Source organism: Cherax quadricarinatus, chromosome 2, assembly GCF_038502225.1.
Source record: "Cherax quadricarinatus isolate ZL_2023a chromosome 2, ASM3850222v1, whole genome shotgun sequence".
Taxonomy (NCBI): Eukaryota; Metazoa; Arthropoda; class Malacostraca; order Decapoda; family Parastacidae; genus Cherax; species Cherax quadricarinatus.
In genome coordinates, this window is record NC_091293.1 from 15,497,007 (window position 1) to 15,524,506 (window position 27,500).

Below are 27,500 nucleotides of genomic sequence, written 5' to 3' on the forward strand. Positions count from 1 at the left end.
AAAATTTGAAAAAAATCGGAAAAAGTTCGTGGAGCGGGGGCGATCCGGACGACGCTGCAGAAGGTGCTGCAGAAGGCTCAGGCGGGCGCGAGGGTGGGCGGCGCGGGCGAGCCCCGGTCGGGCTGGCGCGCAGGCGGGCGGGTGCGGCGCGGAAGGAGCCAGCTCAGAGGAGACCATACCGTGGAGACCGTACCGTGGAGACTGTACCGTGGGAGACCGCTGACTATGTATATATATATATATATATATATATATATATATATATATATATATATATATATATATATAAAGAGGAGCCTCACAACAGCTGGATGCCCAGCAGTAAGGGAGCCACCCCAACTATGCAGATCTGATGGCAGCCAGAAGCGTCCAAATTGAATCACCCTTCAAGCCTGGACAGATGGGAAGCAGGTGGTGTGGGACTATACATGTGCATCTACCTTGGCTGATACCTATCTCCAATACACCAAGGAGGAAGGAGGGGCAGCTGCCAGCTTCAGGGAGTCCCAAAAGTCTAGAAAATATGGAGAACTTGCCCATCATTATATGTTTGTTCCCATAGGCTCAGAGACCCTTGATTCATGGGGAAAGAGTGCATCTAAATTCCTTAAGGAGCTGGGAAAAAGGCTCATCAGGGTAACTAGGGATCCCAGGGCAGCTAGTTTTCTGTTCCAGCGGCTCAGTGCGGCTGTTCAAAGGGGTAATGCCTGCTGAATTTTATATATATATATATATATATATATATATATATATATATATATATATATATATATATATATATATATATATATATTTGTGTGTGTGTGTGTGTGTGTGTGTGTGTGTGTGTGTGTGTGTGTGTGTGTGTGTGTGTGTGTGTGTAATCACCTAATTGTAGTTGCAGGTTGAGACTCAGCTCCTGGTCCCGCCTCTTCACTGGTCGCTACTAGGTCCTCTCCCTCTCTGCTTCCTGAGCTTTGTCATACCTCTTCTTAAAACTATGTATGGTTCCTTCCTCCACTACTTCACTTGCTAGGCTATTCCACTTCCTGACGACTCCATGACTGAAGAAATACTTCCTAACGTCCCTGTGACTCGTCTGAGCCTTCAGCTTCCAATTGTGACCCCTTGTTTCTGTGTCCCCTCTCTGGAACATCCTGTCTCTGTCCACCTTGTCTATTCCCCGCAGTATCTTGTATGTCGTTATCATGTCTCCCCTGACCCTTCTGTTCTCCACTGTCGCCAGTCCGATTTCCCTCAACCTTCCCTCGTACGACATTTCCCTGAGCTCTGGAACTAGCCTTGTTGCAAACCTTTGTTTTTTCTCTAACTTCTTGACGTGCTTGACCAGGTGTGGGTTCCAGACTGGTGCTGCATACTCCAGCATGGGCCTAACATACACAGTGTACAGTGTCTTGAACGATTGCTTATTAAGGTATCGGAGCACTATTCTCAGGTTTGCCAGGCGCCCGTATGCTGCAGCAGTTATTTGGTTGATGTGTGCCTCCGGTGACGTGCTCGGTGTTATGGTCTTTCTCCCTGAGTGAGGTCTGTAGTTTTTGTCCACCTAGCCTATAGTCTGTCTGCGGTCTTCTTTGCCCCTCCCCAATCTTCATGACTTTGCATTTGGCAGGGTTGAATTCGAGAAGCCTGTTTCTGGACCACTTCAGAGTCTATTCCTTCCATCATGTCGTTCGCATATATCAAAAATAGCACTGGTCCTAGAACTGACCCCTGTGGGACCCCTCTCGTCACAGGCGCCCACTGTGATACCGCTTCACGTACCATGACTCGTTGTTGCTTCTATGTCAGGTATTCCCTGATCCATTGCAGTGCCCTCCCTGTTATATGCGCCTGATCCTCCAGCTTCTGCGCTAATCTCTTGTGAGGAACTGTGTCAAAGGCCTTTCTGCAGTCCAGGAAAATGCAATCAACCCACCCCTCTCTCTCGTGTCTTACTTATGTTACCTTGTCATAAAACTCCAGAAGGTTTGTGACACAGGATTTGCCTTCCATGAACCCATGCTGGTTTTCATTTATAATCTTGTTCCGTTCCATGTGTTCCACCACTCTCCTCCTGATAATCTCCATGACTTTGCATACTATGCAAGTCAGAGACACAGTACTCACCTAGTTGTACTCACCTAGTTGAGGTTGCAGGGGTCGAGTCCAAGCTCCTAGCCCCGCCTCTTCACTGGTCGCTACTAGGTCACTCTCCTTGAACCATGAGCTTTATCGTACCTCTGCTTAAAGCTGTGTATGGATCCTGCCTTCACTACATCGCTTCCGAAACTATTCCACTTCCTGACTACTCTGTGGCTGAAGAAATACTTCCTATCATCCCTGTGATTCATCTGTGTCTTCAGCTTCCAACTATGTTGCTGTGTCCAGTCTCTGGAACATCCTGTCTTTGTCCACCTTGTCAATTCCTCTCAGTATTTTGTAAGTCGTTATCATGTCCCCCCTATCTCTCCTGTCCAGTGTGTGTGCGTGTGTGTGTGTGTGTGTACTCACCTAATTGTGGTTGTAGGGGGTCGAGTCATAACTCCTGTCCCCGCCTCTTCATTGGTCGCTACTAAGTAACTCTCTACGTGCTCTCTGAGCTGTATCATACCTGTTCTTAAAGCTATGCATGATTCCTGCCTCCACCACCTCACTTTCCAGAGTACTCCACTTCCTGTCAACTCTATGACTGAAGAAATATTCCTAACATCCCTGTGACTCATCTGATTCTTCAACTTCCGCTTGTCACCCCATGTTGGTGTGTCCCATCTCTGAAACATACTGACGCTGACCATTCCTCTCAGTATTTTATATGCTGCTATAATGTCCCCCTTGTCCCTCCTGTCCTCCAGTGTCGTCAGGACGAATTCCCTTAACCTCTTCTCATAGGACATGCCCCTTAACTCCGGGACTAGTCTCGTTGCAAACTTTTACACTTTCTCTAATTGCCTGATGTGCTTGGCCAGGTGTGGGTTCCAAACTGGTGCTGTATACTCCAATATGGGCCTGATGTACACGGTGTACAAAATCCTGAACGATTCCTTACTGAGATGTTGTAATGCTATTCTTAGGTTTGCTAATCGCCCATATACCACAGCAGTTACTTGGATGATGTGTTCGGTGTTATATTCACCCCAAAATGTTTTTCCTTGAGTGAGGTTTGTAGTCTTTGGCCCCCTACACTGTATTCTCTCTACGATCTTCTATGCCCTTCCCCGATCTTCATGGGGTTGAGCAGGCCTGTAGCCTGTCCAGATCCCTTTGTAGTCCTGCCTGGTCTTCCACCGATTGAATTTTCATTAACTTGACATCGTCTGCAAACAGAGCCACTTCTGAATCTATTCCTTCTGTTATACCTGCCTAGTCCTTCAGCTTTTTCAGTAATCTTTTATGTGGAACTGTGTCAAAAGCCTTCTTACAGTCCAAGAAAATGCAATCTACCCTCCCCCCCCCTCTCTTTCTTGTCTTACTACTGTCATCTTGTCATAAAACTCCAATAGGTTTGTGACGCAGGCTTTCCCATCCCTGAATCCATGCTGCTTGTCCTTGATAAGCTCTTTCCTTTCTAAGTGGTCCACCACTCTTCTCCTGATAATCTTCTCCATGACTTTGCGTACTATTCATGTCAGTGATACTGGTCTGTAGTTTAGTGGGACTGCATTTGCTGTTTTCCATACCTCAGGAAGCTGACCTGTTTCTATAGATGTGTTAAAAATTGTTGTTAGTGGTACACAGAGCGCCTCTGCTCCTTCTCTCAGGATCCGCGGACAAATGTTATCCGGCCCTATCACTGAACAGCCTCATCACTTCTTCCTCGGTTGTATGTATTGTGTCTGGTACTTGGTAATGTACCCCACCTCTACCTGTTTCAGGAGTCCTTCCTATCTCCACTGTGAATACTTCTTTAAATCTCATGTTGAGCTCCATACATACTCCTCGGTCATTTCCTGTGATCTTCTGCGTGTGTGTGTGTGTGTGTGTGTGTGTGTGTGTGTGTGTGTGTGTGTGTGCGTGCGTGACGCTGTGTATGTAATGATTTTCAGATGCAAAAGTTTATATATGCACAATGTACATATATGTATATACACAAACATACATATTTTTATGCTTTATGTCATTATAATTTTATGACCACTCTCCACTATTTCTTCTGCTGGCTCTTAAATAGAGGTGGTTGGAATTCGGAAGGCACAGCTATTCTCACCTTGTGCGTAGAAAGCTAATGGTCCACCCAGGTAAACGTGAAGCTGATCCTGTACAAGAAGAAAAAAAATATATGTATATATACATATATGTATATATATATATATATATATATATATATATATATATATATATATATATATATATATATATATATATATATATATATATATATATATATATATATATGCAGAACAACCACTGTAAAAGAATAATGAAATTCCATGTGCTTTCGTGACTTCTTACATTATCAAGGAACTATAAATCTTTCATTGTTGTTTGATAATGTGAGAAGCCACGAAAGCGATTGTAACTATAAATCTTTTATCTTTTATTGTTTCTTTTATTGTTCCTTGATAATGCTAGAAGTCATGAATGCGCTTGTAATTTCATTATTTTTTTCACAGTGGTTTTTCTGCATATTGTGATATCACCTGTTTAGTGACGATGTGTCACTGGCCACAGTTACCCTTAGAATGTGGTTGGTGCCAACCCCACCCTACCACCATACCCCTACTCCCTAAATGGGGTCGGAGGGTTTCTGAAATGTCACGTATGAAATTATAAGATATAATAGCCAGCCCCAAGCTTTTTTCTAGTCATTTATAATAGGTCATGTGGCTTAAGAAAATACGTTTCTCGTTGGATACAATACACATGGGTTGCTATTATTCTGTGTATCCTTTTTAAATAATAAAAGAAAGGCGCAGAACGTGATCTTTGTTCGTTTAAATGCTCTGGTGTACTCGAATGTTCTGTCGAGGCACTCAGAAGTTTCTCTTCCTAAATATTGTTTACTATTCTTCTCAGTGTCGGTTAATATTCCTTGCTTGGGAGTCTTCTATGACTTTCCGACAATATTTCTGTGATCTAAATTTCTAATTTCTACTAATACCCTTTAACCTCTCCTTGTGTTATCTCGTAATCTTGTGTGTTTGTCACTGTATGGTACATTAACAGCTAAACGCATTACATAACCATTCACGACTGGTCGGGCGTCACCAATCCACCAACTCACCTGGCAAAATGAGCAATCCTGTGATTTTGTATAGCATTGTTGTTTTAGACTGTGTACAATGGACTCTACTAAATAGCTATCGAGCTTGTATAACGCATAATTTGAGTTATATACTGCGTTCCTTTCATATTTCAAGAGGGAAGATTCAAGACGTGATAAATCTAAGGTAGCTGTTATTTTGGAAAAAAAAAACTGAATATTTAGAGAAAATGAGCCATTTATTCAGTGAAAATGACACGTATGAACCGCTCATTAGAAACCCCACTGACCAAGTCAACAGCCATTTTAATAAACACCTTAAAACGTTATTGGAGGGGAATGATGAATTAATTAAATATTGATGAGTTCCTACCCAGACTCAACGGGCTACTGCCCTCCATTTTTTCACCAAAGAACATGAAATAAATAACACTTTGCCGTTCCTAGATGTTTTAGTCCATCGTGTCGATAGAAAATTCAAATTCATGGAATATAGGAAGTCCAGCAATGTGTCGTCATACATTCACTACTATTCTAACCACAAGTACAGGTGGTGAAATGAAAAATAATGAGTATGGATATGTTGACTTAGGGTTTGATATTATGAATCTTGAAGAATTGAGACACTTATGCAACACATGGGAATCTTTATTGAAGAAACGTTTCGCCACACAGTGGCTTCATCAGTCCAATACAAAGTAGAAATGGGTAAGGAGAGTAGAAGTATGAGGTAATCAGTCCCTCAACCTGGATTCGATGTGTTCAGTCCATCACTCTTGTAGTAAGTGCAGCATAGGGCCAGAGAGGTGGCTTATATACTGCAGTGAGATGAGTTGAAGCAGGAGGAGGCGGGATCTTAGTGGGACCTGCCACTAATGTAAGTAGGTCATCGTCCAAAGGTTTGGGCAAGCGTTGAAGTCTTTGTACCAAGATTCCATGATGTTGCAGTGTCTGACAGATGTGAAGAATGGTTTTGAAAACCGACAAGTTGAAGAATTGAGACACTTATGCAACACATGGGAATCTTTATTGAAGAAACGTTTCGCCACACAGTGGCTTCATCAGTCCAATACAAAGTAGAAATGGGTAAGGAGAGTAGAAGTATGAGGTAATCAGTCCCTCAACCTGGATTCGATGTGTTCAGTCCATCACTCTTGTCAGACACTGCAACATCATGGAATTTTGGTACAAAGACTTCAACGCTTGCCCAAACCTTTGGACGATGACCTACTTACATTAGTGGCAGGTCCCACTAAGATCCCGCCTCCTCCTGCTTCAACTCATCTCACTGCAGTATATAAGCCACCTCTCTGGCCCTATGCTGCACTTACTACAAGAGTGATGGACTGAACACATCGAATCCAGGTTGAGGGACTGATTACCTCATACTTCTACTCTCCTTACCCATTTCTACTTTGTATTGGACTGATGAAGCCACTGTGTGGCGAAACGTTTCTTCAATAAAGATTCCCATGTGTTGCATAAGTGTCTCAATTCTTCAACTTGTCGGTTTTCAAAACCATTCTTCACATCTGTCAGACACTGCAACATCATGGAATCTTGGTACAAAGACTTCAACGCTTGCCCAAACCTTTGGACGATGACCTACTTACATTAGTGGCAGGTCCCACTAAGATCCCGCCTCCTCCTGCTTCAACTCATCTCACTGCAGTATATAACATAAGAACATAAGAACATAAGAACGAAGGAACACTGCAGAAGGCCTACTGGCCCATGCGAGGCAGGTCCAAGTCTCCTACCGGCTTAAGCCAATGCACCCAACCTAGTCAGGTCAGGTCACATTGACTTAAGGGAGGAACACGGCAACCGACCTGGTAGCACAAGCTATCAGGTCTAACTCACACCCACCCACATCCACTCATGTATTTATCCAACCTATTTTTAAAGCTACACAACGTTCTGGCCTCTATAACTGTACTTGGGAGTTTGTTCCACTCATCCACAACTCTATTACCAAACCAGTACTTTCCTATATCCTTCCTGAATCTGAATTTTTCCAACTTAAAACCATTGCTGCGAGTCCTGTCTAGGCTAGATATTTTCAGCACACTATTTACATCCCCTTTATTTATTCCTGTCTTCCATTTATACACCTCAATCATATCCCCCCTAATTCTACGTCTTTCTAGAGAGTGCAGATTCAGGGCCCTTAGTCTATCCTCATAGGGAAGGTTTCTGATACATGGGATCAACTTTGTCATCCTCCTTTGTACATTTTCCAGAGAATTTATATCCATTCTGTAATAAGGTGACCAAAACTGTGCAGCATAATCTAAATGAGGCCTAACCAAGGATGTATAGAGTTGAAGAACAACCTGAGGACTCCTATTATTTATGCTTCTTGATATGAAGCCAAGGATTCTATTAGCTTTATTGCGAACACTTATGCACTGTTGTCTTGGTTTCAGATCACTGCTAACCAGAACTCCTAAATCTTTTTCGCAATCCGTAATATTAAGATCTACATTATTTAGTTTATATGTGGCATGGTTATTGTCCTGTCCAACATTTAGAACTTTGCATTTGTCTATATTAAACTGCATCTGCCACTTCTCCGACCACTGCATCAGTCTATTCAAATCTTCCTGGAGTGCTCGAATGTCCTCGTCAGAATGAATTCGACGGCCTATTTTGGTGTCATCGGCAAACTTGCCGATGTCGCTCTTTATGCCCTCATCTATGTCGTTTATGTAGATTGTGAACAGCAGGGGGCCCAACACTGACCCCTGTGGAACACCGCTCGTGACACTTCCCCACTCTGATTTCTCCCCATTTATGCAAACTCACTGCTGCCTATTTGTCAACCATGCCTCTATCCAGGAAAAAATTTCTCCTCCTATTCCATGTGCTTTAATTTTCCTCAATAGTCTCTGATGTGGGACCCTGTCAAAAGCCTTACTGAAGTCCATATACACAATATCATATTCATTACCATGATCTACCTCCTCAAATACCTTAGTGAAAAAAGTTAATAAATTCGTAAGGCAGGAACGCCCCTTTGTAAAACCATGCTGAGATTCGTTGATTAATTTATGCTTTTCAAGGTGGCTACGAACTGCCTCGGCAATTATTGATTCCATAAATTTTCCCACTATGGAGGTTAGGCTTATTGGTCTATAGTTCGAAGCTAAGGACCTGTCACCTGTTTTGAAAATAGGTATCACATTTGCCATTTTCCACTTATCTGGCACCATGCCAGTTTGTAGTGATATGTTGAAAAGATTAGCCAAAGGTGTGCTAAGCACCTCTTTACATTCCTTTAGAACCCTTGCATACAGTTCATCAGGGCCTGGGGATTTGTTAGGTTTTAATTTATCTATTTGCCTAAGGACCATGTCACTTGTGACCCTAATAGTGCACAGTTTATTATCGTCCTGTTCTACATAATTTATCATTACTGGAATATCGCTGGTATCCTCCTGTGTAAAAACTGAGAGGAAGTATGTGTTAAAAATTCTACACATTTCCTTATCACTGTCAGTGAGCTGACCCGAGGAACTTTTGAGTGGGCCTATCTTGTCCCTGATCTTACTTCTGTATACCTGAAAGAATCCTTTTGGGTTAGTCTTCGATTCTCTTGCAACTTTAACCTCATAATCTCTTTTTGCTTTTCTAATTCCCTTTTTTATTTCTCTCTTTAACTGAATATATCGATTTCTCAATTGCCCCTCTCCTCTTTTGATTTGCCTATATATGCCTCTCTTTTGACCAATCAGATATTTTAATCTATTGTTCATCCATTTAGGATCATTTTTGTTTGATCTGATTTCCCTATTTGGAACATAATTTGACTGAGCAGCTAGAACTATGCCCTGGAAAGCATCATATCGGCAACCATCACCACCTACCTGACCCTTAGTCAGGTCATTCCAGTTCAGCCCACCTAAGTAATTTTTCAGTCCTATGAAATCAGCCAAGCGAAAGTCAGGGACGGAGACTTGATTGCCATTATTAGGGGAATTCCATGATATATTAAAACTGAGTGATTTGTGATCACTTTCCCCAAGCTCATCATTAACCTCAAGATTATTAATTAGTGTTTCCCTACTGGCAAGAACCAAGTCAAGGAGGTTATTTCCCCTAGTTGGCTCTGTCACAAACTGTTTTAAAAAACAATCCTGGATCGTATCAAGAAAGTCACCTGACTCTAAATTTCCTGTCAAATTGCTCCAGTCAATCTGTCTATAGTTGAAATCTCCCATTAGCACAACATTTTCGTATGTAGATGCCTTACGAATTTCGTCCCATAGAAGTTTACTGCACTCCCTATCAAGATTTGGGGCCCTGTAAATCACACCCAAAATTAGTTTTTCTCGGCCCTCGAGAAGCTGTAACCAAACAGATTCAGCGGCTGACGCTTCTAATTTAATATCTTGTCTAACACAACAATTTAAATTGTCTCTGACATACATCGCTACTCCACCACCTTTCCTGTTGACCCTGTCAGTGTGGAATAATTTATAGCCTTGTATGTGACAGTCAGAGGGCATCTCTCTATCTTTCAGATTGAGCCAGGTCTCTGTTATAGCAATAATATCTATGTTTCCTGCACTTGCAATTAATCTTAGCTCATCTATCTTATTTCTTACACTCCTGCTATTAGTATAGTAAACCTTAAGGGAGCTAGTCCCTTGCTGCCCTCTGCTGTCCCCCTTTGTTTGCTGACCTGATCTATTGTCTTTATTTATAACTTCATGCTGAATGCCTTTTATACATTTACTGTTTCCAACCCAAGTGTTGCAACCTGCTTGTTTCCCACACACACCCATACCTCTATCTTCCATCAGTTTAAAATCATAGGCATTTCACCAATGGCCTTCTCAATCGAGTCTGCAAGTGCTACCACCCCAGCCCCAGAGAGATGTACCCCATCCCTTGCATACATATCATGTTTGCCATAAAAGTTGTTCCAGTTGTCAATGAATGGGATTGCAAGTTCCTTGCAGTATCTGTCTAGCCAGCAATTTACACCAATTGCCCTAGACAACCATTCATTTCCTACTCCCCTTCTAGGCAAGATGCTACATATGATTGGGATCCCTCCCTTAGACTTAATGAAATCCTATGCTGCACTTACTACAAGAGTGATGGACTGAACACATCGAATCCAGGTTGAGGGACTGATTACCTCATACTTCTACTCTCCTTACCCATTTCTACTTTGTATTGGACTGATGAAGCCACTGTGTGGCGAAACGTTTCTTCAATAGAGATTCCCATGTGTTGCATAAGTGTCTCAATTCTTCAACTTGTCGGTTTTCAAAACCATTCTTCACATCTGTCAGACACTGCAACATCATGGAATTTTGGTACAAAGACTTCAACGCTTGCCCAAACCTTTGGACGATGACCTACTTACATTAGTGGCAGGTCCCACTAAGATCCCGCCTCCTCCTGCTTCAACTCATCTCACTGCAGTATATAAGCCACCTCTCTGGCCCTATGCTGCACTTACTACAAGAGTGATGGACTGAACACATCGAATCCAGGTTGAGGGACTGATTACCTCATACTTCTACTCTCCTTACCTATTTCTACTTTGTATTGGACTGATGAAGCCACTGTGTGGCGAAACGTTTCTTCAATAAAGATTCCCATGTGTTGCATAAGTGTCTCAATTCTTCAACTTGTCGGTTTTCAAAACCATTCTTCACATCTGTCAGACACTGCAACATCATGGAATCTTGGTACAAAGACTTCAACGCTTGCCCAAACCTTTGGACGATGACCTACTTACATTAGTGGCAGGTCCCACTAAGATCCCGCCTCCTCCTGCTTCAACTCATCTCACTGCAGTATATAAGCCACCTCTCTGGCCCTATGCTGCACTTACTACAAGAGTGATGGACTGAACACATCGAATCCAGGTTGAGGGACTGATTACCTCATACTTCTACTCTCCTTACCCATTTCTACTTTGTATTGGACTGATGAAGCCACTGTGTGGCGAAACGTTTCTTCAATAAAGATTCCCATGTGTTGCATAAGTGTCTCAATTCTTCAACTTGTCGGTTTTCAAAACCATTCTTCACATTATGAATCTTAATAATAACAGTCATGGAGTAACGTTGTGTAATGATAATTTCAGAAATTGTGTAAAAGCAAAGGTGAATAGGAAAAATGTGCATGGATACAGGCATGGCTTACCATTAGAAAGCAGAGTTTCCATTAATGGGGTCAAATCTGAATGGGGATTAGTCACTAGTGGCGTTCCACAAGGATCAGTTTTAGGCCCTCTCTTGTTCATAATTTACATTAATGACCTTAATGAAGGGATTACGAGTGACATGAGCAAATTTGCTGATGATACAAAGATTAGCCGTACGATTCATTCTGAGGAGGATACCAATGAATTCCAGGAGGATTTTGATAAATTAATGTCTTAGTTTGAAAAATGGCAGATGAAGTTCAATGTGGATAAGTGTAAGGTACTGGTCCTTGGTAATGAAAATAACCCTCGAAGCTATAAACTAGGTGAAGTAGAGCTTGATTATACAGAATGTGAAAAAGACTTGAGAGACATGGTAAGCAGAAAACTAAAGCCAAGAAAACAGTGCCAAGTGTGCGCAACAAGGCTAACAGATTACTTGGATTTATCTCAAGAAGTATAAGTAACAGAAGTTCAAAAGTTATTTTAAAGCTCTATACATCATTTAGATTATGCCGCTCAGCTTTGGTCTCCTTACTACAGGATGGATATAGACTCATTGGAGAACATACGGAAAAGAATGACTAAAGTGATTTACTGTGTAAGGAACCTCCCGTATGAAGAGAGACATAAAGCCTTAAATCTCCAGTCTCTGGAGAGGCGTAGAATGAGAGGAGATATCATTGAAGTGTATAAGTGGATGACGGGCATAAACAAGGGAGATATTAATAAAGTGCTGAAGTTGTCGAACCAGGTAAGAATCAGAAATAATGGATTTAAGTTGGATAAATTTAGATTTAGAAAGGACATAGGTAAGTACTGGTTTTCTAACAGAATTGTGGATGCGTGGAACAATCTTCCCAGTAGGGTGATCGAGGCTAGGACCTTGGGTGGCTTTAAATAGAGATTGGACAAAAATACGAGTGGGAGGGGCTGGGTTTGATTGGTGTTATTGGGTACGGGAGCAACTTCTTGGATAGCTTTGTGTAAGAACATGAGAACATAAGAAAGAAGGAACACTGTAACAGGCCTACTGACCCATGCAGAGCAGGTCCATGTCCCCCACGGATTAGACCAATGACCCCTCCCCCGGATTAGCCCACTGAACCACCCAGTCTGGTAATCTCCACTCAATGATGGAGCACTGCACCAGACCCAGCAGCACAAGCTAGTCAGGTCCAACTCACACTAACTCATGTATTTATCTAACCTATTTTTAAAACTACACAACGTTTTAGCCTCAATAACTGTACTCGGGAGTTTGTTCCACTCATTCACAACTCTATTACCAAACCAATGCTTTCCTATATATCCTTCCTGAATCTGAATTTTTCCAACTTGAAACCATTGCTGCGAGTCCTGTCTTGGCTGGAAATTTTCAGCACGCTATTTACATCCCCTTTATTTATTCCTGATTTCCATTTATACACCTCGATCATATTATCCCTAATTCTACGCCTTTCGATAGAGTGCAGATTCAGGGCCCTCAATCTATCCTCATAGGGAAGATTTCTGATACATGGGATCATCTTTGTCATCCTCCTCTGTACGTTTTCCAGAGCATTTATATCCATTCTGTAATACGGTGACCAGAACTGAGCAGCATAGTCTAAACGAGGCCTAACCAAGGATATATAGAGCTGAAGAACAACCTGAGGACTTCTATTATTTATACTTCTAGATATTAAGCCAAGAATTCTGTTAGCTTTATTGCGAACACTAATGCACTGTTGTCTTGGTTTTAGATTACTGCTAACCAGAACTCTAAATCCTTTTCTCAATCAGTAGTATTAAGATCTACATTATTTAGTTTATACGTGGCATGGTTATTTAACTGTCCAACATTTAGAACTTTGCATTTGTCAATATTAAACTGCATCTGCCACTTCTCCGACCATTGCATCAGTCTATTCAAATCATCCTGGAGTGCTCTAGTGTTCTCATTAGAATGAATTGGGCGTCCTATTTTGGTGTCATCAGCAAATTTGCTTATGTCGCTAATTATTCCCTCATCTATGTCGTTTATGTAAATTGTGGGGCCCCACACTGACCCCTGAGGTACACTGCTTGTGACGTGCCCCCATTCTGATCTCTCCCCATTATGGAAACTCTCTGCTGTCTATTTCTCAGCCATGCCTCTACCCAGGAAAAAATTTCTCTACCTATTCTGTGTGCCTTAAGTTTCCTCAATAGCCTCTGATGTGGAACTCTATCGAAAGCCTTACTGAAGTCCATGTACGCAATATAATATTCATTATCATGATCTACCTCCTCAAACACTTTAGTGAAAAAAGTTAGTAAATTCGTAAGACAGGAACGCCCCTTTGTAAAACTGTGTTGAGATTCATTAATCAATCTGTGCTTGTCAAGATGGCTACGAATTGCTTCGGCAATTACTGATTCCATAAATTTTCCCACTATTGAGGTAAGGCTTATTGGTCTATAGTTCGAAGCCAAGGACCTGTCACCTGCCTTGTAAATAGGTATTAGATTTGCCATTTTTCACTTATCAGGCACTATGCCAGTTTGTAGTGATATGTTAAAAAGATTAGCCAAAGGTATGCTAAGTTTCTCTTTACATTCCGTTAACACCCTTTCAAACAGTTCATCAGGGCCTGGGGATTTGTTAGGTTTTAGTTTCTGTATTTGTCTGAGGACCATGTCACTAGTTACCGCAATCGTACATAGTTCATTATCATCCTGTTCTACATAATCTATTATTTCAAGAATATCGCTAGTATTTTCCTGGGTGAAAACTGAGAGGAAGTAGGTATTTAGAATTTCACACATATCCTTATCACTGTCAGTGATCTGACCAGAGTTATTCTTAAGTGGGCCAATCTTCTCCCTAATCTTACTTCTATATACCTGAAAGAACCCTTTTGGGTTAGTCTTTGAATCCCTTGCGACCTTAGCCTCATAATCCCTTTTTGCTTTTCTTGTTCCTTTCTTTATTTCTCTCTTTAACTGAATATATTTAATTCTTAACTGCCGATCCCCTCTTTTCATACGCCTATATATGCCTCTCTTTTGACCATTGAGATGTTTTAATCTATTGTTCATCCATTTGGGATCATTTTTGTTAGATCTAATTTCCCTACTCGGAACAAAAGTTGTCTGGGCAGCTAGAACTATGCTCTGAAAAACGTCATATTGGCAACCAAGATCACCTACCTGACCCATAGCCAGGACATCCCAATTTAGCCCACCCAGATAATTTTTCAGTCCCATGAAGTCGGCCAAGCGAAAATCTGGGACAGAGATTTGATTGCAGTTATCTGGGTAATTCCATGATATAATGAAACTAAGTGATTTGTGGTCACTTTCCCCAAGCTCATCATTAACCTCAAGATTATTAATTAGTGAATCTTTGTTGGCAAGAACCAAGTCAAGCAGATTGTTTCCTCTAGTTGGTTCTGTCACAACCTGTTCTAAAAAGCAATCCTGAACCGTATCAAGATAAGGATCTGCCTTGTATGGGCCAATAGGCCTTCTGCAGTGTTCCTCCATTCTTATGTGCTTATGTTCTTAAAACCAGGGTAAAAAGGAGTATATTCCTCGTAATGTTCTTGAGAGCCTTGCACACTGCAGTCCAGAGTACTTAGAGAACGACATCAGCAAGATTTTCAACATAGCCACAAAACTGAGATACCCCAGGGATTTTGTCGAGTAGGCACTAATGTCAGCAAGAAAGATTTTCTTCAGGACCGAACCTAAGGAAGAGTGGGCCAGGAAAAATGTACTAGTTTTATCATACAGTGAGAATCTGGTTTGCCTACGTGAGGCATTAAAAAAAATAAATATAAACCTTGCTTTCAAAAACACAGGGACTGTGCAACAAAGATTGATTAAAAACACACCCTTCAATAAAGTTGGTGGAGTTTACAAGGTCCCATGTACTCAGTGTCCTCTCTCATATATTGGTCAAACAGGTAAATTTCTGGAAACCAGAACAGGCCAACATAAATACTCAGTAAGGACAGGGCAGGAGTCGAATGCTATCTTTAATCACGTTATTTCATGTAATCGCCCACATGAATGGGATGCTGCCCAGATTATAGTGCCAAACAGTTGTCATGGATAGAAACATAATTGAATATTCCCTCTTGAAACATGATGGGAACACAGTATATATCTCAAATTATGGGTTATACAAGCTCGATAGATATTTAGTAAATTCCATTGTGCACAATCTTAAACGACAATGCTATACACAATCACAGGATTGCTCATTATGCCAGGTGAGTTGATGGATTGGTGACGCCCGACCAGTGTCTACGCACCAAAACTTCATACAACGTCAGTTGTGAATGGTTATATAACGCGTTTAGCTGTTAGTGTACCATACAGTGATAAGCACACAAGATTACATGATAACGTAATTAGATGTTAAAGGGTATTAGTAGAAATTAGAAATTTAGATCATAGAAATATTATCGGAAAAGCATAGAAGATTCTCAAGTCAGGCATATTAACCGACACTGAGAAGAATAGTAAACAATATTTAGGAAGAGAAACTTCTGAGTACCTCGACAGAACATTCGAGTACACCAGAGCATTTAAACGAACAAAGATCACATTCTATTCCTATCTTTTATTATTTATAAAGGTCACACAGAATAATAGCAATCAATGTGTATAGTATTCAATGAGAAACATATTTTCTCAGAACATTAGCTTGAAAGCTCCCGCACCTCCGTATGTCCTCGGACCAAGAGTAACACACCTAGCTCGGCTGGGTGCTTGGTTTTTTGTAGGATTGCATGGTACTGTGGGTTCAGGCGTCATGTGGCTCTCGCTCACAGTAGCGGGCCAGTATAACATGGGTTCGAATCCCTGACTAGCGCAGTGTTGTTTTTGATCAATACTACTCGTTCGTGGGTTACAAGAACCTACGAACATTGTACCGCCACCGATCCTCGTAGGATCGGTGGCTGAGTGGTAAAGGTGATGTGTATGTAGTGCTGTCTCACGAGGCGGTACAACATTCGTCGAGTCCTGGCCTGCTGCAGTTTCGTAAATGAATTAAAATCACTTGTTCCGTTATTTCATTGATTTAAATATATATATATATATATATATATATATATATATATATATATATATATATATATATATATATATATATATATATATATATATATATATATATATATATATATGTCGTGCCGAATATGTAAAACTGGTTAATTAGCAAGAACTCGTTTACAATTAAGTCGTTTCTAAAATTTTCTCTTATACGTTTAAAGATATATTTTTTTCTTTAATGTTGACGTAAAAATTTATAATTTTGCAACAAAAGGAACTTAGAAAACTTACCTAACCTTGTTATAACAAGAGCAATTTATTTTAGCCTAACCCAACTAAATATATTTTAGATTTGTTTACAGTAATTTAATACTAAACAAACTCAGTGAAATATTTTTTTTTTTCGTTAGGTTCAGAATGATTTTGGCAAAATTATTGCATACCCAAATTTTCACTTGTCCTATATGGCAAGATGAGCGTTGCTATTTAAGCCAAGATCGCAAGTTCTGCCTATTCGGCACGACATGTATATATATCTATCTATATATATATATATATATATATATATATATATATATATATATATATATATATATATATATATATATATATATATATATATATGTATATATATAATATATATATATATATATACATATATATATATATATATATATATACATATATATATATATATATATATATATATATATATATATATATATACATGCAATAAGATCACAGTAAACAGGTGATTTCAGAATATGCAAAACAACCACTCTGAAAGAATAGAGAAATTCCAAGCGCTTTCGTGACTACTCACATTATCAAGGAACTATGAAAGTAAAGCATCCAAGGAAGCTATATGAGGGGTCTGGCCAGCACCTCACTATCAGATCCCACAACGGTTAAACACCTGACGCGCGCCGACCCAACTTGGATAGGTCCTTTGCACAACTCACCCAAAAACTATTTTACCCAAGAAAATTTAAAAATTATTATTTGTCCAGTGTATTAAATTCTTCCCAAATTCTATTAATTATAAATGGATCTAATTTATATAAACCAAAGGAAATATTCATATTATTGTCAAAACTGCTTTTTATGAAACAAGATTCAATTATATTCCTGTCGACCATGGACTTGCTTGATACTACTTTCTCAACTTTTTGAAAATCAATTGGATGGTTAAAATCTCTTACATGAATAAATAGAGCATTGGAATCTTGTCCAGTTCTAGTGCTATATTTATGTTGTTTTAATCTTAGTTCGAGATTTTTAAAAGTTTGACCGTAATAAACTTTATCGCAAATTTTACAAGGAATCTTATAGACACATCCATCAGTATTTTGGGGGGAATTCTTTATCAAAAGTTTTTTTTACTGTATCAAGATTTTTGAATACAACTTTAATATTAAAAGTCTTAAGAAGAGAAGGCATATCAACCAAGTTTTCATGGTAAGGGAGAACCAACATATTTTTAGTTGAATAAGGCTGGTTGTCCCTTTTTGGATTGTAAAAAGTATTTCTAGCAATTTTAAAAGATTTATCAATTACATTTCTTGGGTATTTTAAATCATTACCTATTTCATAAATTTTGGATACATATATATATATATATATATATATATATATATATATATATATATATATATATATATATATATGTGTGTGTGTGTGTGTGTGTGTGTGTGTGTGTGTGTGTGTGTGTGTGTGTGTGTGTGTGTGTGTGTGTGTGTATGTATTTATTTACTCGTTCCTTGCTAATGTACCAGACATAGACTGTAGAGTACTGCCAACTTACCTGACTCATAATGCCACTCATGCCAGCCATAGCGTAGGCGGTGAAAGACTGTCCATTTCTGTAAGTCTTGTTTTCATAGTAGTAACTGTGATCTAAAATTATTAAGAAAAATTATCACGTAATTTTTATGTAATAAAGTAAAATAAAAGTAAATCTAACAATTCTTTCATATAAAATATTTTAAATGGAAATGTGAGTAATTAAAATAAGAAATAAACAAAATAACAATTAAACTGTACTGAGGCACTAAATTTAAGTGCCGAAAAAAGAGTCATTAAACTTGAAATTCAGGAATTTATATTATACAAGATTTAACCTGAACACATTGAGACTTACTTGGATACATTGATAAAAGAAAGAAAAGGAAGAAGCATTATAAAAGGCGAGGGGAACTAACTACTCAAATTCGTGATGGTAGATGAAAACAAGAGTAATGGTTCCAGTTGTGCTGCCAGTTTATCCCATCCAGAAACAATGTAAAACAACATTAATGTCAAAGAAAACTTTGTCAACAAAGAAGATTCTTAGGAAACACATGTAATTTCATACCAGGCGACTCCGGAAATACAAATTTCGTATGATGAATCGTCCAGCACAACAGAACAAGATAATTCTCATGAATAATCGGATTTATTTTATAAAATAAACTATAGCAGTGATCCAGGTGACTGGGAGATCATAACAGATTTTATAAATTGCTACGCAAAAAATATCACCCCACAAAATTTGGTTTTCGATAGTCTATTACAAGGCAGATAAACAGTTTGGTACAAGAAAGGAGATGTGCCCGAAAATAATATTTTATCAGGTGGTTTAACTAATAGAGAAATAGCTAATAGAGGCTAGCTGATCTACTCTTCTTCAACTAGTAAAGTACACTGTTATGTGCGCTTTGTGTTGTAATCGATTTAAAACAGTGTTTAATGATTGAAACGATGCAACATCAACATCAAGAAAAAAGATCACGTAAAAAAAGTCAAAGGATGATCTTGGTACTGTGTCAACAATGTAACAATATTGGTAATTCACTAGAATCTATACAAAAATTGCAGAAGGAAAGGAAATTTTTATAACATACTTGACCTAAGTTCTGGAGAGAACAGTTGCTGAAAAAAATTTCATGCTGAAAGAGGATTAAGCTTTCATCAGCGACTCTCAATGACTTAACTGTCCTAGCATTGGAAGCTATATTAGGTACCAAAGTACTTCCGCAGGTAATACCTGAAGTAAAGGATGTTAGGTATTGCGAAATTCTTACAGATTCAACACCTGATATTAGTCACGCGGATCAGTTTACGATGGTTTTGCACTATGTACTCGGTATACCGAAGCAATTTCTTTATTCCTGTTGAACAACATGATGGAAAATACCAATTCGACTTTTTACTGAATACTCACAAACTTTATTGATATAAACATTGAAAACTTCAGGAATGTATTCTGGCCTTCTTGCAAGTTTTCGTGAAATTAAGAGACTACACGAATGGATTCCGTGCGCTGTCTGTTGTCTAAATTTGACTGGAGCTGCAGCTGCTGTTGCTGTAAGTGTTGGTTTTTGGCCCACGAAATCGTAATAACACGATTAAAAAGCAACAAACTTGCATTTGTGGTCACATTGGGAACCATGCTAACCTCCCTACGGTGTATAAATATACCTGGTTGGAAGAACCTTTTTGTATCCAGCTGGTCCAGTGGCTAACCCACTGGCCTGGTCTTTTACAACTCACTTACCATGGATTCTAACCCCACCCTTATCGTGATTTGTAGCGAATTTATTTTTTAATTCTCCGGTTTGTTTGAACATTCTTCACAGCTTCACAACAGAGATGGTCAAAACTGAAACAGAATAGGAAGAAAAATTCCACAAATTGTCCGAGACCAGAATGTCTTCTCTAAACGATGCTGCCAAAGCTTTTAATGAGAACTATTTTTGGATTCGATAAGCATTGTTGCATATAACTGAAGGCGAACAACAACCACCAGCAGCTATTCACGAAGCAAAAGCACTCGTTAAAAAACGTGAACGCTTTGTGACAGCATTGATGTGTGTAATTTCGGAAGACATTTTCCAAAATATCGTTATTATCAACAGTCTCACAGGAGACTGACATCGAGTTGTGCGCCATAATGAAACTTAGTGACAGTCTTTTAACATATATTCGCGATACGCGAAATAGATTTGACAAGTTTGAGGCCTTGACATAAGAATTCGCACTATTTATATATTAAGAACCATAGTGTTATAAAAAAAAAGACCATAGTATTTATACGAACAATAATTAGATTTTTCGAGAAAATTACAAATAACTTTTCATTCTGGAATTCACTCATATATATATATATATATATATATATATATATATATATATATATATATATTTATATATATATATATATATTTATATGTATATATATATTTATATTGTCGTGCAGAATATGTAAAACTGGTCAATTAGCAAGAACTCATTTAAAATTAAGTCCTTTCTAAAATTTTCTCTTATACATTTAAAGATATATTTTTTTCATTAATGTTGATGTAAAAATTTATAATTTTGCACCAAAAGGAACTTAGAAAACTTACCTAACCTTATTATAACAAGCGCAATTTATTTTAGCCTAACCCAACTAAATATATTTTAGATTTGTTTACAATAATTTAATACTAAACAAATACAGTGAAATATATTTTTTTCGTTAGGTTCAGAATGATTTTGGCGAAATTATGGCATACACAAATTTTCGCTTGTCCTATATGGCAAGATGAGCGTTGCTATTTAAGCCAAAATCGCAAGTTCTGCCTATTCGGCACGACATATATATATATATATATATATATATATATATATATATATATATATATATATATATATATATATATATATATATATATATATATATATATATATATATATATATATATATATATATATATATGTATATATATGCATATTTAAAAAGTGTATAAATATGCATACATATGCAAACATACCTGAAAGCTTATATATGCACATACATACACAACAAAAGCTGTATTAGAACGGTATCACTACCCTGCACTACTCTTGTGACGAGGTAGAGGAGGCTGGGGTTATGGAACACGAGAATAGTTTTAATGGATCACTCAACACTCTAAGCGCATGTAGTTACGATTCCTTTTTCTTAGGGCACGCCGAGAAAAAGGATATATTGAGAAATAGGACACAGCATTCCCACACACCCCCAGGACACACTAGGACACTACTCCAGCCAGCACTTTCGGACACGCTAGGAAACCACAAGATGCAGGATGCACTAGAGAGGTTATGCTAGGCGAGACTTACCAGGATATGGTAGGAGCTTGGTGGGGTTAGAGTCCATGGAATCTAGGAGGTAGCAAGCACCCCGGGACTGCAGTGCCACGTGGAATAAACTGTTTGACATCCGTGGATACCTAGGAGCACACGCCTTGAGGAAAATGGGTACAGTGGTTAGAGAAGTGTAAAGAGGACGAAGGAGAGGGAGTGGGTTAGAGAGGTGTAGAGTGGACGAAGGAAGAGAGGAGTGAGTTAGAGAGGAGTAGAGAGGACGAAGGAAGAGGGGAGTGGGTTAGAGAGATGTAGAGTGGACGAAGGAAGAGAGGAGTGGGTGAGAGGATGGGTAACATTGGGTTTGAAGAAAGGAAAACCTGTAAGACGAATTGCTATCAGTGTTATCTTAAAGTAGTCGGTGAGAGCAGAAAACTGAAACAATCTTAACTCAACCATCCTGAGATTACAGTATAAATACAACCATCCTGGGACTCCAGACAGTCTTGGCACAACCATCCAGGGACTCCAGGCAGTCTTGGCACAACCATCCTGGGACTCCAGACAGTCTTGGCACAACCATCCAGGGACTCCAGGCAGTCTTGGCACAACCATCCTTGGACTCCAGACAGTCTTGGCACAACCATCCTGGGACTCCAGACAGTCTTGGCACAACCATCCAGGGACTCCAGACAGTCTTGGCACAACCATCCTTGGACTCCAGACAGTCTTGGCACAACCATCCAGGGACTCCAGACAGTCTTGGCACAACCATCCAGGGACTCCAGACAGTCTTGGCACAACCATTCTGGGACTCCAGACAGTCTTGGCACAACCATCCTGGGACTCCACACAGCCTTAGTACAACCATCCTGGGACTCCAGACAGTCTTGGTACAACCATCCTGGAACACGAACACTTTGGTACAACCATCTTGCAATACAATAAGTGTGTTACACTGTACCAGGGACAAAAACAGTCTGGTACAACCTGCTTAGGACACAACCTGATACAACCAGTGTCTGACACAAACAGTCTGGTACAACAAGCTTGGGACGAATCCTGATACAACAGCGTGGGACCAAAACATTCTGGTATAACCAACGTGGGACACAGCCTGATACAACCAGCGTGCGACACAAACAGTTTGGTACAACCACCTTGGGACACAAACAGTCTGGTACAACCAGCTTGGGACAAAAATAGTCTGGTACAACCAGCTTGGGACACAGTCTGACACAACCTGCTTGGGACACAAACAGCCTAATACAACCAGCTTGGGACACAAATAGTCTGGTACAACCAGCTTGGGACACAGCCTGATACAACCTGCTTGGGACACAAAAAGTCTGGTACAACCCGACAGGGAAGCAAGCATTATTAGAGGAGAACCTAACAGCCATCTAATGTGGCGCTTACGTGAAGTGGTGAACGCACCACTACACATTACGTGATGGACATATAAGCCTCGGGAATCAGAAAGCCGTCTTAGGGCCTAAATGACGTTATCATGAGCTTCCCTGAATAGGGAACCTTTTGACAATGATTAGAGTCAAGGGAAACAACATCATATTTCTCAGATAAATCAGTATCCAGTCTTCTTTGTTATAGTCAGAATTTGACAAAGACTAATGCAGTCAAATGGTTTACGATTATACGAGCCTTAAATACTGATAACTCCCTGTTACACTATTTCACAACTATATACGTATATATATATATATATATATATATATATATATATATATATATATATATATATATATATATATATATATATATATATATATATATATATATATATATCTGCAAACAGGGACACCTCAGAGTCTATTCCTTCCGTCATGTCGTTCACAAATACCAGAAACAGCACTGGTCCTAGGACTGACCCCTGCGGGACCCCGCTGGTCACAGGTGCCCACTCTGTACATGTATATATATAAATATATGTGTGTGTGTACTTGTGTGTGTGTGTGTGTGTGTTTGTGTGTGTGTGTGTGTGTGTGTGTGTGTGTGTGTGTATGTGTGTGTGTGTGTGTGTGTGTGTGTGTGTGTGTGTGTGTGTGTGTGTGTGTGTGTGTGTGTGTGTGTGTGTGTCTGAGTATGTGCTCACCTAATTATGGTTGCAGGGGTCGAGACTCAGCAACTGGCCCCGCCTCTTCACTGATCGCTACTAGGTCCTCTCCCTCTCTGCTTCTTGAGCTTTGTCGTACCTCTTCTTAAAACTATGTATGGTTCCTGCCTCCACTACTTCACTTGCTAGGCTATTCCGCTTCCTGACGGCTCTATGACTGAAGAAATACTTCCTAACGTCCCTGTGACTCGTCTGAGTCTTCAGCTTCCAGTTGTGACTCCTTGTTTCTGTGTCCCCTCTGTGGAACATCCTGTCTCTGTCCACCTTGTCTATTCCCCGCAGTATCTTGTATGTCGTTATCATGTCTCCCCTGACCCTTCTGTTCTCAACTGTCGTCAGTCCGATTTCCCTCAACCTTTCCTCGTACGACATTCCCCTGAACTCTGGGAATAGCCTTGTTGCAAACCTTTGTACTTTCTCTAACTTCTTGACGTGCTTGACCAGGTGTGGGTTCCAGACTGGTGCTGCATACTCCAGTATGGGCCTAACATACACAGTGTACAGTGTCTTGAACGATTCCTTATTAAGGTATCGGAACGCTATTCTCAGGTTTGCCAGGCGCCCGTATGCTGCAGCAGTTATTTGGTTGATGTGTGCCTCCGGTGACATGCTCGGTGTTATGGTCACCCCGATGTCTTTCTCCCTGAGTGAGGTCTGTAGTCTTTGTCCACCTAGCCTATACTCTGTATGCGGTCTTCTTTGCCCCTCCCCAATCTTCATGACTTTGCTTTTGGCAGGGTTGAATTCGAGAACCCAGTTTCTGGACCTCATGTCCAGCCTGTCCAGGTCTCTTTGCAGTCCTGCCTCATCCTCATCCGATTTAATTCTTCTCATCAGCTTCACATCATCTGTGAATAGGAGGGACACTTCAGAGTCTATTCCTTCCATCATGTCGTTCGCATATATCAAAAATAGCACTGGTCCTAGAACTGACCCCCTGTGGGACCCTGCTCGTCACAGGCGCCCACTGTGATACCTCTTCACGTACCATGACTCGCTGTTGCCTCCCTGTCAGGTATTCCCTGATCCATTGCAGTGCCTTCCCTGTTATATGCGCCTGATCCTCCAGCTTCTGCACTAATCTCTTGTGGGGAACTGTGTCAAAGTCCTTCCTGCAGTCTAGGAAAATGCAATCAACCCACCCCTCTCTCTCGTGTCTTACTTCTGTTACCGTGTCATAAAACTCCAGAAGGTTTGTGACAGGATTTGCCTTCCATGAACCCACGCTGGTTTTCATTTATAATCTTGTTCTGTTCCAGGTGTTCCACCACTCTCCTCCTGATAATCTTCTTCATGACTTTGCACACTATACATGTCAGAGACACAGGTCTGTAGTTTAGTGCCTCGTTTCTGTTTTCTTTCTTAAATATGGGGACTACATTTGCTGTCTTCTATTTCTCAGGTAGTTGCCCAGTTTCAAGGGATGTGTTGATTGTGGTTAGGGGCACACACAGCATCTCTGCTCCTTCTCTAAGGACCCACGGGGAGATGCTGTCCGGTCCCATCGCCTTTGAGGTATCATGGTCACTTAGCAGCTTCTGCACCTCCTCCTCGGTTGTTCGTATGTCATCCAACACTTGCTGGTATATTCCCTCTTGATGTTCCCTTCTGTGCTGTCTTCCCAGAGCCCTTCCTGTCTCTACTGTAAAAACTTTCTTAAATCTCCTGTTTAGCTCCTCATATACATCCTGATCATTTCTTGTGAGTTCTCCGCCTTCTGTCCTCAGTCTGATCACCTGGTCTTTGACTGCTGTCTTCCTCCTGATGTGGCTATACAACAGTTTCGGGTCAGTCTTGACTTTCGATGCTATATTATTTTCATACTGTCGCTGAACCTCCCTCCTTACCTGTGCATACTCGTTCCTGGCTCTGCGACTAATCTCCCAATTTTCATGTGTTCTCTGCCTTCTGTACTTTTTCCATTCTCTATTGCACTTTCTTTTTGCCTCCTTACACCGTCGGGTAAACCAGGGGCTCGTTCTGGTCTTCCCATTGTTTCTGTTGCCATTGGGAATAAACCTTTTCACTGCCTCCTTGCATTTTGTTGTTACGTATTCCATCATTTCATTTACTGGCTTTCCTGCCAGTTCTCTGTCCCACGGAACCTCCTGCAGGAAGTTCCTCAAACCTATGTAGTCCCCTCTTTTATAGTCAGGCTTTTCCCATTCAACTCCTGTTACTCTCTCCACTTGCAACTCTACTGTGTATTCAAAGCACAGAACCACGTGGTCACTAGCTCCTAGGGGACTCTCATATGTGATGTCCTCAATGTCTGAACTGCCCAGGGTGAACACAAGGTCCAATCTTGCTGGTTCATCCTCCTCTCTCACTCTGGTAGTGTCCTTAACATGTTGGTGCATGAGGTTTTCCAGCACCACATCCAACATCTTGGCTCTCCCTGTTTCGGGACCCCCATGTGGCTCCAGGTTTTCCCAGTCAGTCTCCCTGTGGTTGAAATCACCCATAACCAGCAACTTTGCTCTGCTGGAGTGAGCTCTTCTTGCCACCTCAGCAAGTGTGTCCACCATTGCTCTGTTGCTCTCTTCATATTCCTCTCTTGGCCTCCTGGAGTTCTGTGGTGGATTATACATCACTGCAATGACCACCTTGTGCTCCCCAGACTGAAGTGTACCTACTATGTAGTCCCTTTCTCCTGTCTCGTCTATGCCTCCCATTTTCTCGAATTTCCTTCTGTTTTTTACGAGCAGAGCAACCCCTCCTCCCCATCTGCCCCTTCTATCTTTCCTCATGATCTGGTATCCTGGTGGGAATATTGCATCTGTTATTGTCCCCATGAGTTTTGTTTCTGTAACTGCTATGATGTCTGGGGACTTCTCATTGATTTTTTTTTTTGCCATTCCTCATATTTATTCGTTAATCCATCCACATTTGTGTACCAAACCTTCAACTTCTGTTCTAATACTGTAACTGGGGGAATACTAGGGTTGGGAGAGCAGGAGCCCTGGTGGGAGCCTGTGGGGGGTTGCAGTGGAGGTGGAGGAAGAGCTCCCATAGGGGGTTACTCTAGGGGTAGGGTTCGTGGTGTGGGGGGGTGGGAACAGAGGGATCGGTGTGTGATGGTTGGTTTGGATTGTTCAATTGCCTTTGGGGTGTCGCGGCTGGAGTCCTGAAGGTGTTTCTGAGGGGTGTGCTTGCCCTTCCACCTGTGCCTGGGTTATTCTGCTCTTCTTTGTCATTTCCTCCCATTCCTCCTTTCGTTTTTGCACTCTCTCTTTCAGTATCATCCTTTCCTCCTATGTTCTGTCTCGATCGAGGTACACACTCATGAACTCCAGTTTGCCTCTCAACCGTGCTTTCTCCTGCAGGATCATGGTTCTAGTTGATGCTGCCTTGAAGATTACTTTGAGAGGCCGTTTCCTTCTCTTTGTGAACCAGCCAATTCTCCGAAAATTTGCCACCTGGGTCATGTCTCCCTCGCCTATCACCTTCATGATACTTTCAATCGCTTTTTTCTCCTCCTGCTTTCTTTCCTCATAAGTTTTCCCTTCAGCTTCGTCTAGCCCATAGACAAAAACTGATCTCTCCGTTTCCACCTCCCACTGTGACTCCCATTGCATCTTCTGAGGTGTTTTAGTTCCTTCCCGTGGAGTGTTCCTTCCTTCAGTCCCTTACCAAGCTGTGGCCCCTATGCTCATTGGTTTGTCCTTCCTGCTCACCTGTTCCTGGCCCCCACAAGTGTCTGGTAAGGTCCCTGCACATGTCCTAGTTCCTTCAATGTCTTCCAACCTCTTATTCTGTCCTAGTGTGCTCCCTGTCTTTGTTTTGGCCCCTTGTGGGTTTGACAGGACCTCCGCATACAGTTTAGCTTCCATGCTCCCTTCACACCCTTTGTCTGTGTCTGATGTAGACATTGCTGATGCTACTTCTGTATTATCTTT

General features: G+C 40.7%; 1 protein-coding gene across 1 annotated transcript in view; it reads right to left on the reverse strand.

Moving 5' to 3' along the window:
* LOC128704096 (integrin alpha pat-2-like) overlaps nt 1-27,500 on the reverse strand; it is a gene marked incomplete at its 3' end in the record, with an annotated part of 216,265 nt that overhangs the window by 154,945 nt on the left and 33,820 nt on the right. The window contains 3 exon segments of the mRNA XM_070087429.1: nt 4,187-4,235; nt 18,184-18,275; nt 21,504-21,627. Coding sequence (XP_069943530.1) covers nt 4,187-4,235; nt 18,184-18,275; nt 21,504-21,603 — 241 coding nt within the window.